The 11,762-nt window shown below is 36.3% G+C and overlaps 1 protein-coding gene across 1 annotated transcript; it reads right to left on the minus strand.

The window, feature by feature from the left end:
- Positions 1 to 962: 962 nt before the first annotated feature.
- LOC129925962 (platelet glycoprotein Ib alpha chain-like) lies at positions 963 to 11,115 on the minus strand. Its single transcript, XM_056027567.1, has 2 exons — positions 11,027 to 11,115; positions 963 to 1,359 (listed from the first exon to the last, which is right to left on the minus strand). Exons 1-2 carry the CDS (start codon positions 11,113 to 11,115, stop codon positions 963 to 965), a joined length of 486 nt encoding a protein of 161 aa, XP_055883542.1.
- Between the last annotated feature and the right edge of the window lie 647 nt (positions 11,116 to 11,762).

Raw genomic sequence — 11,762 nt, forward strand, 5'->3', positions numbered from 1 at the left:
TTTGATAAAGATCTGGTTACTACGTACCCAACTGAGTCTGGAGATACTCAATTGCATCGTACCAAATAGTTTTCATTGCATTCGACATTTTCCGGTAAAAAGAAATGATGCATATGAAAAAGGAAAGTATGGCAAACATAATTCTTATTTTAACTATTATTTAAGAAATAATGAGAATCACTAATATACCACTATATGGATCCAGTGGCGTAGCTAGGGATCCGGGGGCATGGGCGGCCTTACCTCTTTAGGGGCCCCTGCAAGTTGACATCCGACAGATGATGGCGTAATATTTAATGTGAAAACAAATTTCGGACACCCATTTGGGGGAATCCCAAAGAACGGCCCCGAGGGGATTTTCAAATTTGGACCCCCTGCTTCCACCCCAGCCACGCCACCCAAACCCATGAAATTCTTATCATGGCGCTCTATCCACTTAGCTAACCATCCATACAACTATCTGCGACATTGCAGCTCGAAATAACACTTTCTGTAACTTTCGGTGACAAAATTGTCAGCTTAAATTAGGAGTTAAAAACTAAAAATAATAAAATAAATAACTAAAATTAGAAAAATTGATTACATGGCATTTCGTATATTTGTTTGGCATGCGTCCTATCACAGATGCATATCTCGCGCTCCCATTCTTAAAATTGAAGTCAAGGCCTTTGTGTTGTTAAAAGCTTTAGAAAGATATTCAATTATTGATTTTTACACTTTCCTTTCCATGCAGAAATCATGTGACTTCCATGAAGTGCTTTACCAATGTTCCACACCCATGGGCGGAATGGTCTTTAGATTTGTGTTTAATCTTAGGCCGTGATCTAATGATTGGTACATTGTAATAAGAAGATTTTTCAAACAACAAATAGCAATGGGGCGAGACCAATCGTCACACAAGGTCTGTACGACGATGCGATTAGCTATTGGTCCAAACTGCCCACAGGTTGTGACGTAGCTGATTAGTGTTGAGGCCTTCTATAACGAATGATCTTGAATCGGTAGCCTCCCCTTGCTCCAGTCTTAGTGTACAGTGTTTGTTTGTGTTCTGGTACTGATGTTGCACTGTGTTCTGGTACTGATGTTGCACTGTGTTCTGGTACTGATGTTGCACTGTGTTCTGGTACTGATGTTGCACTGTGTTCTGGTACTGATGTTGCACTGTGTTCTGGTACTGATGTTGCACTGTGTTCTGGTACTGATGTTGCACTGTGTTCTGGTACTGATGTTGCACTGTGTTCTGCTACTGATGTTGCACTGTGTTCTGGTACTGATGTTGCACTGTGTTCTGGTACTGATGTTGCACTGTGTTCTGCTACTGATGAGATTCTTTCTTCTTTCGACTCCTCTTTCTCTTCTCTTATTTTTAAAACTTATATAACAATATACTCACCTTATTTCTTTGATTCAAGGTTTCTTACTCTCTCTTTCCCTCCATTTTTGTTCGCTCTCTCATTCTCTTTTTTATTGTCTCTCTCTATCTTTCTCTCTCTCATCTCTCTGTTTTGGTATTTCTTTGTCTTGGACTCTTCTCTCTGTCTTGGTCTCTGTCTTAGTGTCTCTCTGTTTTAGTCTATCTCTCTGTCTTGGTCTCTCTCTGTCTTGGTTTCTCTCTGTCTTCGTCTCTCTGTTTTAGTCTCTCTCTCTGTCTTGGTCTCTCTCTGTCTTGGTCTCTCTCTGTCTTGGTTTCTCTCTGTCTTGGTTTCTCTCTGTCTTCGTCTCTCTGTTTTAGTCTCTCTCTCTGTCTTGGTCTATCTCTGTCGTGGTCTCTCTCTGTCTTGGTCTCTGTCTTAGTGTCTCCCTGTTTTAGTCTCTCTCTCTGTCTTGGTTTCTCTCTGTCTTCGTCTCTTCCTGTCTTAGTCTCTCTGTGACTCTGTCTTAGTCTCTCTCTGTCTTGATCTTGCCAATTGTTTTCCTGCCTAGAGACTGAGCATGATCTTCTTAAATGACTAAACAAAAAATATGTAAATTCTTCTTACATCCTTGACCTACTGACCACTGACATTTACTTCCTAATCACTATGTATGACAAATAATAATGACTCATATCGATCATACGGATGTTTCATTAGAATGCATGGAGTGATTCAAAAGATTAAACCAAAATTTTGAATCACGATCAGTATTTTGATTCTCTTGATAATTTATATTTATAATAAGCATATGTGGATGGTTCGATGGTTGTAATTATTGGTTTCACTATGAAAGAACAATGAGTGACCCCCGCATCAAAAATGAATGGAGCCATTATACAGTAAACATAACATAACAGTAGTAACAAAATAGATTTTTAGAGAGTAAAAAAAGTTTTCTTTTATCACGTGATTATCAAACAGCTCACGTTGTTTTGTGTTTTTTCACCCTAAAATGCAGACAGTACCGAGACAGTTACATGATATCACACCGCCCTCGTTTGACATAGTACAGGCTTGACCCACTTATCTTACCACACAAAATGTAGCACACACATGCACACACATACATACGCACGGGACAGACAAAGAAAGACAATATAGAAGCGCTGAGTACTTGACAAAACAATGACACTTATCGAATGAAACATTACTTCTATGGGTATTGCTGCTGAAACATTGAATAACAAACGTTTGTGGGGCTTGTGCAAAATAAAACAATACTTTCACACAATTCTAATTTGTTTTAAAGAACTTCAGTTCATTTTGAAATTTTACAAAAAAATTTACTTTTTTTTTACTTTCGTTGGCGTAATTATTTTTTTTATAAGGAACGTCTGCAAGTTTTAAATAAGATAAGAAAACGGCCTCTGATATTGAAAGATAAGATAACGGCCTCATCCCAACAACAACAACAATATTTTCGTCCAGTTTGAAGTGGTAGTTAGAAGCTAATTTCAAAGTCCTTTAGACTCCCCTAACTCCTCCCAGCCCAACACCTTTTTTTTTTAAAAATCCTCTGCCATGGACGGCTGTGATTCTGAACAAATGCCGAATTGAACATTAATTTTAAATAGTCGATATGGGATCGATTGTGTGTGTGTGTGTGTGTGTGTGTGTGTGTGTGTGTGTGTGTGTGTGTGTGTGTGTGTGTGTTTCACTACGTCAGGATTATGACTTCGACATTCTTCAAAGGAGGCGCCTGACAGGACGAGGACAATGTTTCCCGCCTCTGTTGTCCGCCTTGTTGACCTTCCTTTCAGGCGACGCCTCTGCGAGCAGACATCCACTAAAGAACTACTCACGTTACAATATCAACTGAACAACACCCCCACCCGGTTTCGCTTTAAGAATTCTCTCCCCTTCCCACACATTCTCATCCCGCACACTCTCTACACACTACCACAAACACACACACACACACACACTTTACAAATCTTTATGACAACTCCCAGGGAGATTGTTGTCAATAAATGTGGAAGAACAAACTGACAAACACACCGATATAGACCAACATGGTCCCTTAATCTTTGTTCAGTCACGACCTTTTTTTTTTTCTTTTATTTGGGCAAAAATACTTTGGGCTAGATATATTCTTCATAAGGCAATAGCCGTCTAAATTTTAAAAGCCGAAAATCATAAAAAATGACACCCACGCTCTCTCATAGTAATATAAAATACGTTGAGAGTAAATGTTTTCGTGATTAGTCGAACTATGATAGGCCATATTTGTCATACTTGAAAGTATGTTGATAACTTTGCGGGCTTCCTGTTACCGCTTTAATTATTAGAAATCTATTTATATTTCCTTATTCCTCTGGTCCCGTTTTTACAAAGCTTATATTAACTCAGTCTGTCTGTCTGTCTGGTAAAAAGGTTTTAATATGTTTTTTCTCCCTTCTCCAATTCTCGGATCAAGTTAAAACATTGCACATCTATTTATTGAACCTGACAAGACATAAATCGATTTTAAAAATTAAACAGTTAGTTAATTAATTGTTGAATTTAATTATTTTGATTGATTGTGAAATAAGGGGAATAAATGCTACTTAATAAGAGATGTATATATATTTTTTATGTATATATTATGGATTTAGTTCCCTGATTACATTCTAACACGTTTTTTCTCCCACTTCCCATTCTCGGATCAATTTGAAATTGTGCATAATTATTCATAGTCGATAACAATGCACGAATCAATCCAAAAATTAACCAGGTAGCTAATCAATTAGTACTAATTAATTAATTTTGTTTTATATATCAGAAAGGGAGCTAAACCGTACAATATTCACATGAAGGACAGTAAGTAGCTCTTTCCCTTAGATAAGCTTTGGTTTTTTTTAAATATTATTTTTTTCTCTTGCCTGTTCTTTTAGATTGTATATTTCATAAGCGTATCTTTTTTTTTTCTTCTCTCGTGTCTATTGACATTGTTTCATTTCTCATTGAGATTGAAAAATGTTCAACTAAAATGGTTTTAAAATATAAAGCTTATGAAGACCGGAAGAACTTCAACCCTAATATATATTAATAACGTACAAGTTATTTCCCTTATTCGTTTAAAACAAAACAATTAATTACCAATAAATAATTGACTGATTGGGATTTTTAAAAATTGATTCATGTTTTGTTAGGTACAATAAGTAATTGTTCCAAGTCTCAACTTGATAGAAGAATGCGTGTGGGAGAAATAGCGTTAACAATTATTTAAGGGGATTAAACCCAACAAATTTAGCCATATCTGTGAATACTGAAGCATTAGTTTCCCTTGTTTTGATATCAAACAAAATAATTAATTACCAGTAATTAATTGAATAATTGGTTACTTTTTTAAAAAATTGTTTCATGTTTTGTCTATGCCAATGAATAATTGTGTGAACTTTCAACTTGATCCGAGAATGGGTGTGGGAGAACTAACGTGTACACACTTTTGACCAGACAGACAGACAGACAGACTGAGTGAGCTGATAGAAGCTTTGTAAAAAGAATACGAGTTTTGAGTTTTATGTGTTTCAATGTATCAGTCGCGCCATCTTAGCAGACGAGAATACGTGATTGCGTACCCCTGTCTCTAAAACAACTCGTAAACTGAGCGATTAAGCCTGATGTTACATCAACAAATAGTTATTTTTAAACAGTTCGTACCATTTATAGTACAGTGGTGATAGTTAGTGACCTTGCGTGGCATGTGGCTTAGATCTGTTTTGTAGGCTATAGGTCATAGGCCCACATAGTAGGTAGGTTTATAAATATAGAAGAGAAGCTTTTGATAAAATTAAATAAAAAAAAACACATAAAAACTCGTATAAGCCAAATGCATCATCCACGCGCCGCTTCTTAGAAGGAATGTCTTTAAACATGCTTGTTTTCCTTTTAACTTTGAATATCTATTGACACTGCCATTAGACCTGCATAGTTTTGCGTAAAGTATGAATGCCTGTCGGAGCGTTGGTATTTGATAACTTTCAACCAATCTCTCTCTCTCTCTCTCTCTCTCTTATTTCTCTCTGCCTCCCTCTATACCTCGCTATCTCTCTACCTCTTTCTCTTTCTCTACCTCTTTCTCTTTCTCTATCTCTAACTCGGTTGCAGACTTCCGTGATGAGAGGCATGATTCAATGCGACGACGCTATTTTAGTTTATAGTTTGTTTTCTTGAATTTATTCACATTTTTATTGGAATCCTACTTTTAACTCGCACTTTCGTAACAGTAGAAAAAAAATTGTGAAGAATTTATTGTTACAACCTTTCCTTATCCCATCCTGAGTAAAGCTCACACTTCAACTAGTGACAATACCATATAGTAAAATTTCATAAAGACCCCCTTGAGTAATTATCCATTTTTTTTAAAGTCTGCTTCCTATCTATGGGACTTACAGGAACTAAAAATTATATATATATGTATTTTTTAATCACTGAATATAAGTAAAATCTTATTTGCATATAGACGTCCCCATCTAAAAATTAGCCACAATGAGTGATCACTAAAATGTTGTTATCTATATTATTTGAGCATAAAGAATAGATTTTAAAATGTTTTTATTTTATATTACTTGTTTTACATGTGTTTTATTTTTGAAAGATCGACCCTTTCATTTTATGGTTCCAAACTGCTTGTAAGACGAGATGAAAGTACCGTATGTGAAGATCTGTGCCAGTTTAGAGGTCTGTGTGTGGTACACTATGTAGTTTTCTAATTGTGCGGTGTTTGGAAATTGTTCAATGGAAGTCGAAGACCTTCCTGGTATTTATATTAGCGCTTCTAGCATCCGTAGCAGAGGCGGCAACCTGATACCAGAGAGTGGCAGAGGCGACCCCCGAGATCGGTTAGTGATTAGCAGCATGGCAGAGGCTAGACCTGTAAGACAGAAACCATCCGATACCAATGGGCAACAGAGGGGTACCAGATCTGCATGTGACAGAGGCGGCACCTGCGAACTGCTTGACCGAGTCAAAAACCGAGATTTGACGTCTGCCAACTTTGTTATCAACATTACTTCATCCTCTGTCGGAGTAAACAAACATCTTCTTCGCTCGATTCCCGTTCAATGTGTAAAACAGCCTATGAGTGCAAGCTCCAACTTTAACAAGAATACAAAGAAAGTTTGTGTTATCAGATTAACTCTGAGGCGGCCATTATAAGATCCAAGCAAGGGTGATCAGTTTGTTAAGTTAAAAGGTAGTTTTTTTTATTTTCAACAAAGAAGATATGAACCTAAAAAATAATAATTTTTTTTTTTGAATGATAACAAACAAAATCAAATGATTGAAAAGCGATAGTCTTAAAAGCGACTGTCTAGAAAAAAATGAATATTTATAATTCTTTCAAAGCAGCAATATCTAATAACATTATAATTCATCAATAATAGCAAGTGTAATACTTTTTTAAAAGGCATCAGTTTAGAGCTATTGTTTAAAAAAAATGTAAAATTGAGTTTGTTTTGTACAATGGAGACATTTTGCATGAACAGAACAACTAAAAAATCAATAGAATATAGATCGCAACTTTCACTCCCCGACACACTAACACATAAACAAAACACACACACACACTGAAGAGTTTATTAAACTGTCGATTGATTGCTAAGTCAGTAAATTACAGCGCCGAAGCATAAAGTCTGCAAATCTAAACATGGACCTGCCTAATTGACAGTACAGAACTATTCGATAAAACAAAAATAAAGAATGTTTCTCATAAAGAGAAATTGTGCCAAGGAAAGAAAGGGAGGCTATGTGTGGCCCAAGATAGAGAGAAGAACTTAGAGAAAGGAGAGAGAAGTGCAGAAAATTAATTTAAACAGAGAGAGAGAGAGAGAGAGAGAAGTGTAGAAGATTTGAGAGGTTTGAAATATACTTGGGTTTGTGCTTGTGTGTGCCAAATAGAGAGAGAGAGAGAGAGAGACAGAGAGAGTGAGTGCGTGATAAAGAAAATTTAGATAGATTTTTGACTATAGAAATCGACACAAAGAGAAGTCGACTAAATGAAAGAAAGTCAGACGGTATATATATATATATAATATGTATATATATACAGTGCCTTTTTTGTGACGGTACGCACCGGTACGGCGTACTGGCACTTTTTGGGGGAAAAATTATTACTTTTCTTGTATTTTAACGTTTATTATTAATTTATTAGTAGTTAAAAGTTAGGCAATCCCTCACTGAGTACCGGCACCTATTTTTTTTTTAAAAAAAGCACTGTATATATATTTATTTATTTATTTATTTATATGATGTCCCAAGCGTACGTTGAAAGTTATTAAACTACTTTTTACATGGTGGAAGTTACTTGTTTAGTAATACCAACATTAAACATTCCTCAGAGTATAAATCTAACTAACATAAACAGCTTTTTTCTTGCTTATTGTAACTTAGTTGATATATATATATATATATATATATATATATATATATATATATATATATATATATATATATATATATATATATGAGAGAGAGAGAGAGAGAGAGAGAGTATGGGCCATGAAAACAGAGATAAGCTTTACAGCTTCTGACCTCATCGAGTTTTTAAGTTTTAAAAACAATTCTTTTTATTTTTCTGTTATCCTCGAACTTCACCACTGACCAGAAGATGGATGCATAGGTGACGAATTCCGAAGTGGAAGATAAAGCCACCCACACACTCACTCACATGAGCCCTTCATTAGTAGTTGGTATGAAGTAAACTATGTGATATTGATCAAAAGATTTACTTTTCAACACGAGTGGCTCTCGATAAAGACTATCACGAAGCGGATATAAAATATTTAAATTTTTAAATCACATCAATAAACATCTCCCCCCCCCGTAGGAAAAACCTGCTGTTTTTTTTTTAGTTTATTTTTTTTTTTTTTTTTTCTACTTTTTGTGCTGTACGTCTGTTGTTGTTGTTTCTTTGTCCGCCCGTCACGTTCAGAGCTCAATAATTAACAGTTCTAAAAACATCATCCTTTGTATTGTGCAGCAATGTTTAGATCGAGGCGGCCTCGGCTTCTGCTAATATATGTCCCATTCACTCTTTGATATTAATTTATCATAAAATAGTATACATCTTTAGAGCAAACAAAATAAAGACTTTCCCTTAAAAATAGACGGTCATTACGTTCATAGAGTATCCATGTATTAATCTAGTCGTGCATGTTAATTAGAGACTGTAGTCATTGGTTCTCCTGGTTAATTCAGGATAGCCTTTCCATTCTCTAGTGGAATCTGAAAGAAAGAGCACCTATTTGAATTTGTCCCAGCATATGAGTCCACCTAGCTCTAATGGGAACCTGACATTAGTTGGGTAATAGTAAAGGCGTTTGGTCTTTGTGCTGGCCACATGGCACCCTTGTTAAGCGTCGGCCACAGAAACCCATGACCTTTACAACATGTGCTCTATAAATCGCAAGGTCTGAAAGGGGCGCTTTTGGTATTTTTTAAATAGCATTTGAAATACGAAATGCGCCTTTCATCTTGTGTCTTGAAGAGTGCTTTGCTACTTGGTTAGGCTACTTTTCCTTGACGCACTTTGTTTTCAGAATCTTAAGGAAAGTTTTTTGTTTCTTTTTTAAGTTTTGAAAGTTTCTCGGCAGGTTGGGAGGGAATGTCAGCGCAGCGGGGAGGGTTCGGACAAAGGACCATTTTGACGTCACTCCAAAGATTTACCACACGACTAGAGAGCCACCTAAATCTACAGAGCAGTCAAAGGTTCATTCATCAAACGTTTCTACTAGTCTAGTAGATGACGTAATCAAAATAAACGTTTCTTAAGAACAAAGATCAACATGTGTTCATTATGTTGACGTGTAGTGGTGGGTATTTGTAAAGCCAAATCCTTTTAGTTGAAAGTCATTGTTCAAAAATGTCCATCAGATCTCGTCATAAACATATATATGGGTTACAACAGTTCAATAAACACTATTAATTATTCAAGGTCATACTAAGGGCAACCCGTCGAACAAAAAAATCACGTTGTACATATTGAGACCTAACGGGACATCCTGAAATCAGTTATCTATTCGAGCAGACGACATTGAACTTGACGCCACCGGAAGGCGACAGGAAGTATTACCCTTTGACGTAAATAAAGGGGTTCCGGGATTATTGTCTGCAGAAGTCAAGGATATCAAACGTGTGACATCACGCTTCTTTCTGAAATTATTCATGTCATTGATTCAGGGTAAGGTATTAGGACATTCCCCGATCAACGATCAGAGTAGGATAAAATTGAGATTGTTTTTTTTTTTTTCTTTTAACACCAGCGAAGCCATAGTAAAGAATTTTTTTTCCATTGCGGTGGTGTTCTTGCACTAGTTTTGAAGTTGTTACGTACATTTCAAACTCGATCAATTAGCGATTGTATTCTCTTGTCAACAAAACCTAAGGCTAGGGACGTTATAGTCATTGCTTACTCTAATATTTAGATGTGTGTCCAAGTAATGCTCAGTTTTACTATCTTATTCTAAATCGTTGGCCACAAATAAAACAATTCATAAAAACTTAAGATTTCATTTACATGTCTGGCGTAGTAAAAAAAAATAAATATATAACTCCTGATTTAATGCATTAAAAAAAATCTAATTGGATATTTTCTCCCTTACAGGAAGCATATGAAGTGTAAATGTACTTCAAGGCGTTGAGGTATAGAGGACATGTCCTCCCATTTATCCCCTTGTATGGCTGAATTCAGATATTTTAAATATCTTATGATTTAGGAAGAGAGACAGGTGATACGTACAGTAGCTCTCCCCTTCCCCCAGTATAATAGACACTCAGTACTAGTTCATGGTAAAAAAAAGAGATAACTAAATAAATCAAATCAAGTTTTTCCATGAATAATAAAATAATTCCCCCCCCCCTTTTACGAAATAAACAGCTTATTTTAAGTCACCCATACCTACAGGGGCGGACTGGGTGTCAAAATCGGACCGGGCATTTCTAGACAATCCGGCCCACAAATTTTTGCCATATGATGGGCATACAATTATACCTGTCCTCAAAAGCATTGAGTAAAGTTTAATAATGTATCGAAAGTAGTTAGCTATATGAGTAATTAATTAGATGATATGTTTAATCACACAATGCCGTAAACTCTCGGAATGGGGTATCTCTTAATGTAGAGAAATTCCTGTTACCATATACATTAACATAGGCCTATACATATACTTGACATTCACATTGAAGGCACCTGAAGATCCCCCATCATGAACACATTGAAGGCACCTGAAGATCCCCCATCATAAACACATTGTTTAGGATTTAGTTTCACTTCTAGACATTTCCTCCGGCATATAGACTTCAATTTACAAATACAATTCCTCATCCTCTTTCATTTAACTGCCCATCTCACAGGATCATAGGGACGAGGCGGCTGATAGGTTAAACGCTTGGCTTCTGAGCCTGGGGTCCTGGGCTCGAATCTCGGTGAGGACCCTAGCGGGTATCTAACTATAGTAGGGAAAAGTAAAGGCGGTTGGTAGTTGTGCTGGCCACATGACACCCTGCTCGTTAACCGTTGGCCAAAGAAATAAATGACCTTAACATCATCTACTCTATAGATCGCAAGGTCTGAAAGAGGATCTTTACTTTACTCACAAAGTCATATACTGCTTTCTCACTAACTTGGATACCTGGTTTCACTGACTGCATCTTCATATTTTTGCAAAGCCTGTTTGTATTTCGACTTAAGTCTATATCTTTGTAGTCCTGGCATTGGCATTTCCTATGACGTTGAGCCTGTTCATTCATAAATGCTGTCCATCATAAGGTTGATGAATCTCTAGTGCTTGAGATAAAACGTTAATAATTTTAATAAATTTTTTGCAGAGGATTCCAGCAATAGTTGCTTTTTATTTTACTTATTTATGGCTTCTTCCCTTTGGATTCTTGTACATTTTAATTCTAATCAACGCATTGCTACACCGTTCAAGGTGCGACAACTGGCCACCAAACCAATAAGAACTTGTATGTGATTGGACATGTCGTCTATAGGATTTTGAACATTTATAGATTCATTCATGCGGCCCCTTCGGAGGCACCACCGGAGGCACTATCGCTGTCACACTTATATAATAGCAAAGTCTTCATATTGTATTCTTATCTATCAAAAGTAGTTCTTCCCAACGAAACGAGTTCCTGCATTCTTCCCCTAACCTTGAGACTTGAAAACAAAACTTTACTATCAAATCTATCAAAATTCAAGATACGACGTCTTCCGGATTCAAAGTAAAAAGTTGAAGCAAAATAGAAACAAAAACAATGATTGTACATTGCATTACTCTGAGTCTGTTTACCAATCTCAGTTCCACGACAACTCGACATTGTGTGTCCCTGAACCTTGTCTGTCTTCATAGACTGAGATAGTAT

Source organism: Biomphalaria glabrata, chromosome 4, assembly GCF_947242115.1.
Source record: "Biomphalaria glabrata chromosome 4, xgBioGlab47.1, whole genome shotgun sequence".
NCBI classification, from domain to species: Eukaryota; Metazoa; Mollusca; class Gastropoda; family Planorbidae; genus Biomphalaria; species Biomphalaria glabrata.

Excerpts from the sequence above, each read along its gene's own strand:
- LOC129925962 (XM_056027567.1), bottom strand. The coding sequence starts at position 11,115 with ATGCCAATGCCAGGACTACAAAGATATAGACTTAAGTCGAAATACAAA. Across the intron at positions 1,360-11,026 it reads GATGCAGTCAGTGAAACCAG|AGAAGAGAAAGAGGAGTCGA; the intron begins GTATCCAAGTTA and ends TTTAAAAATAAG.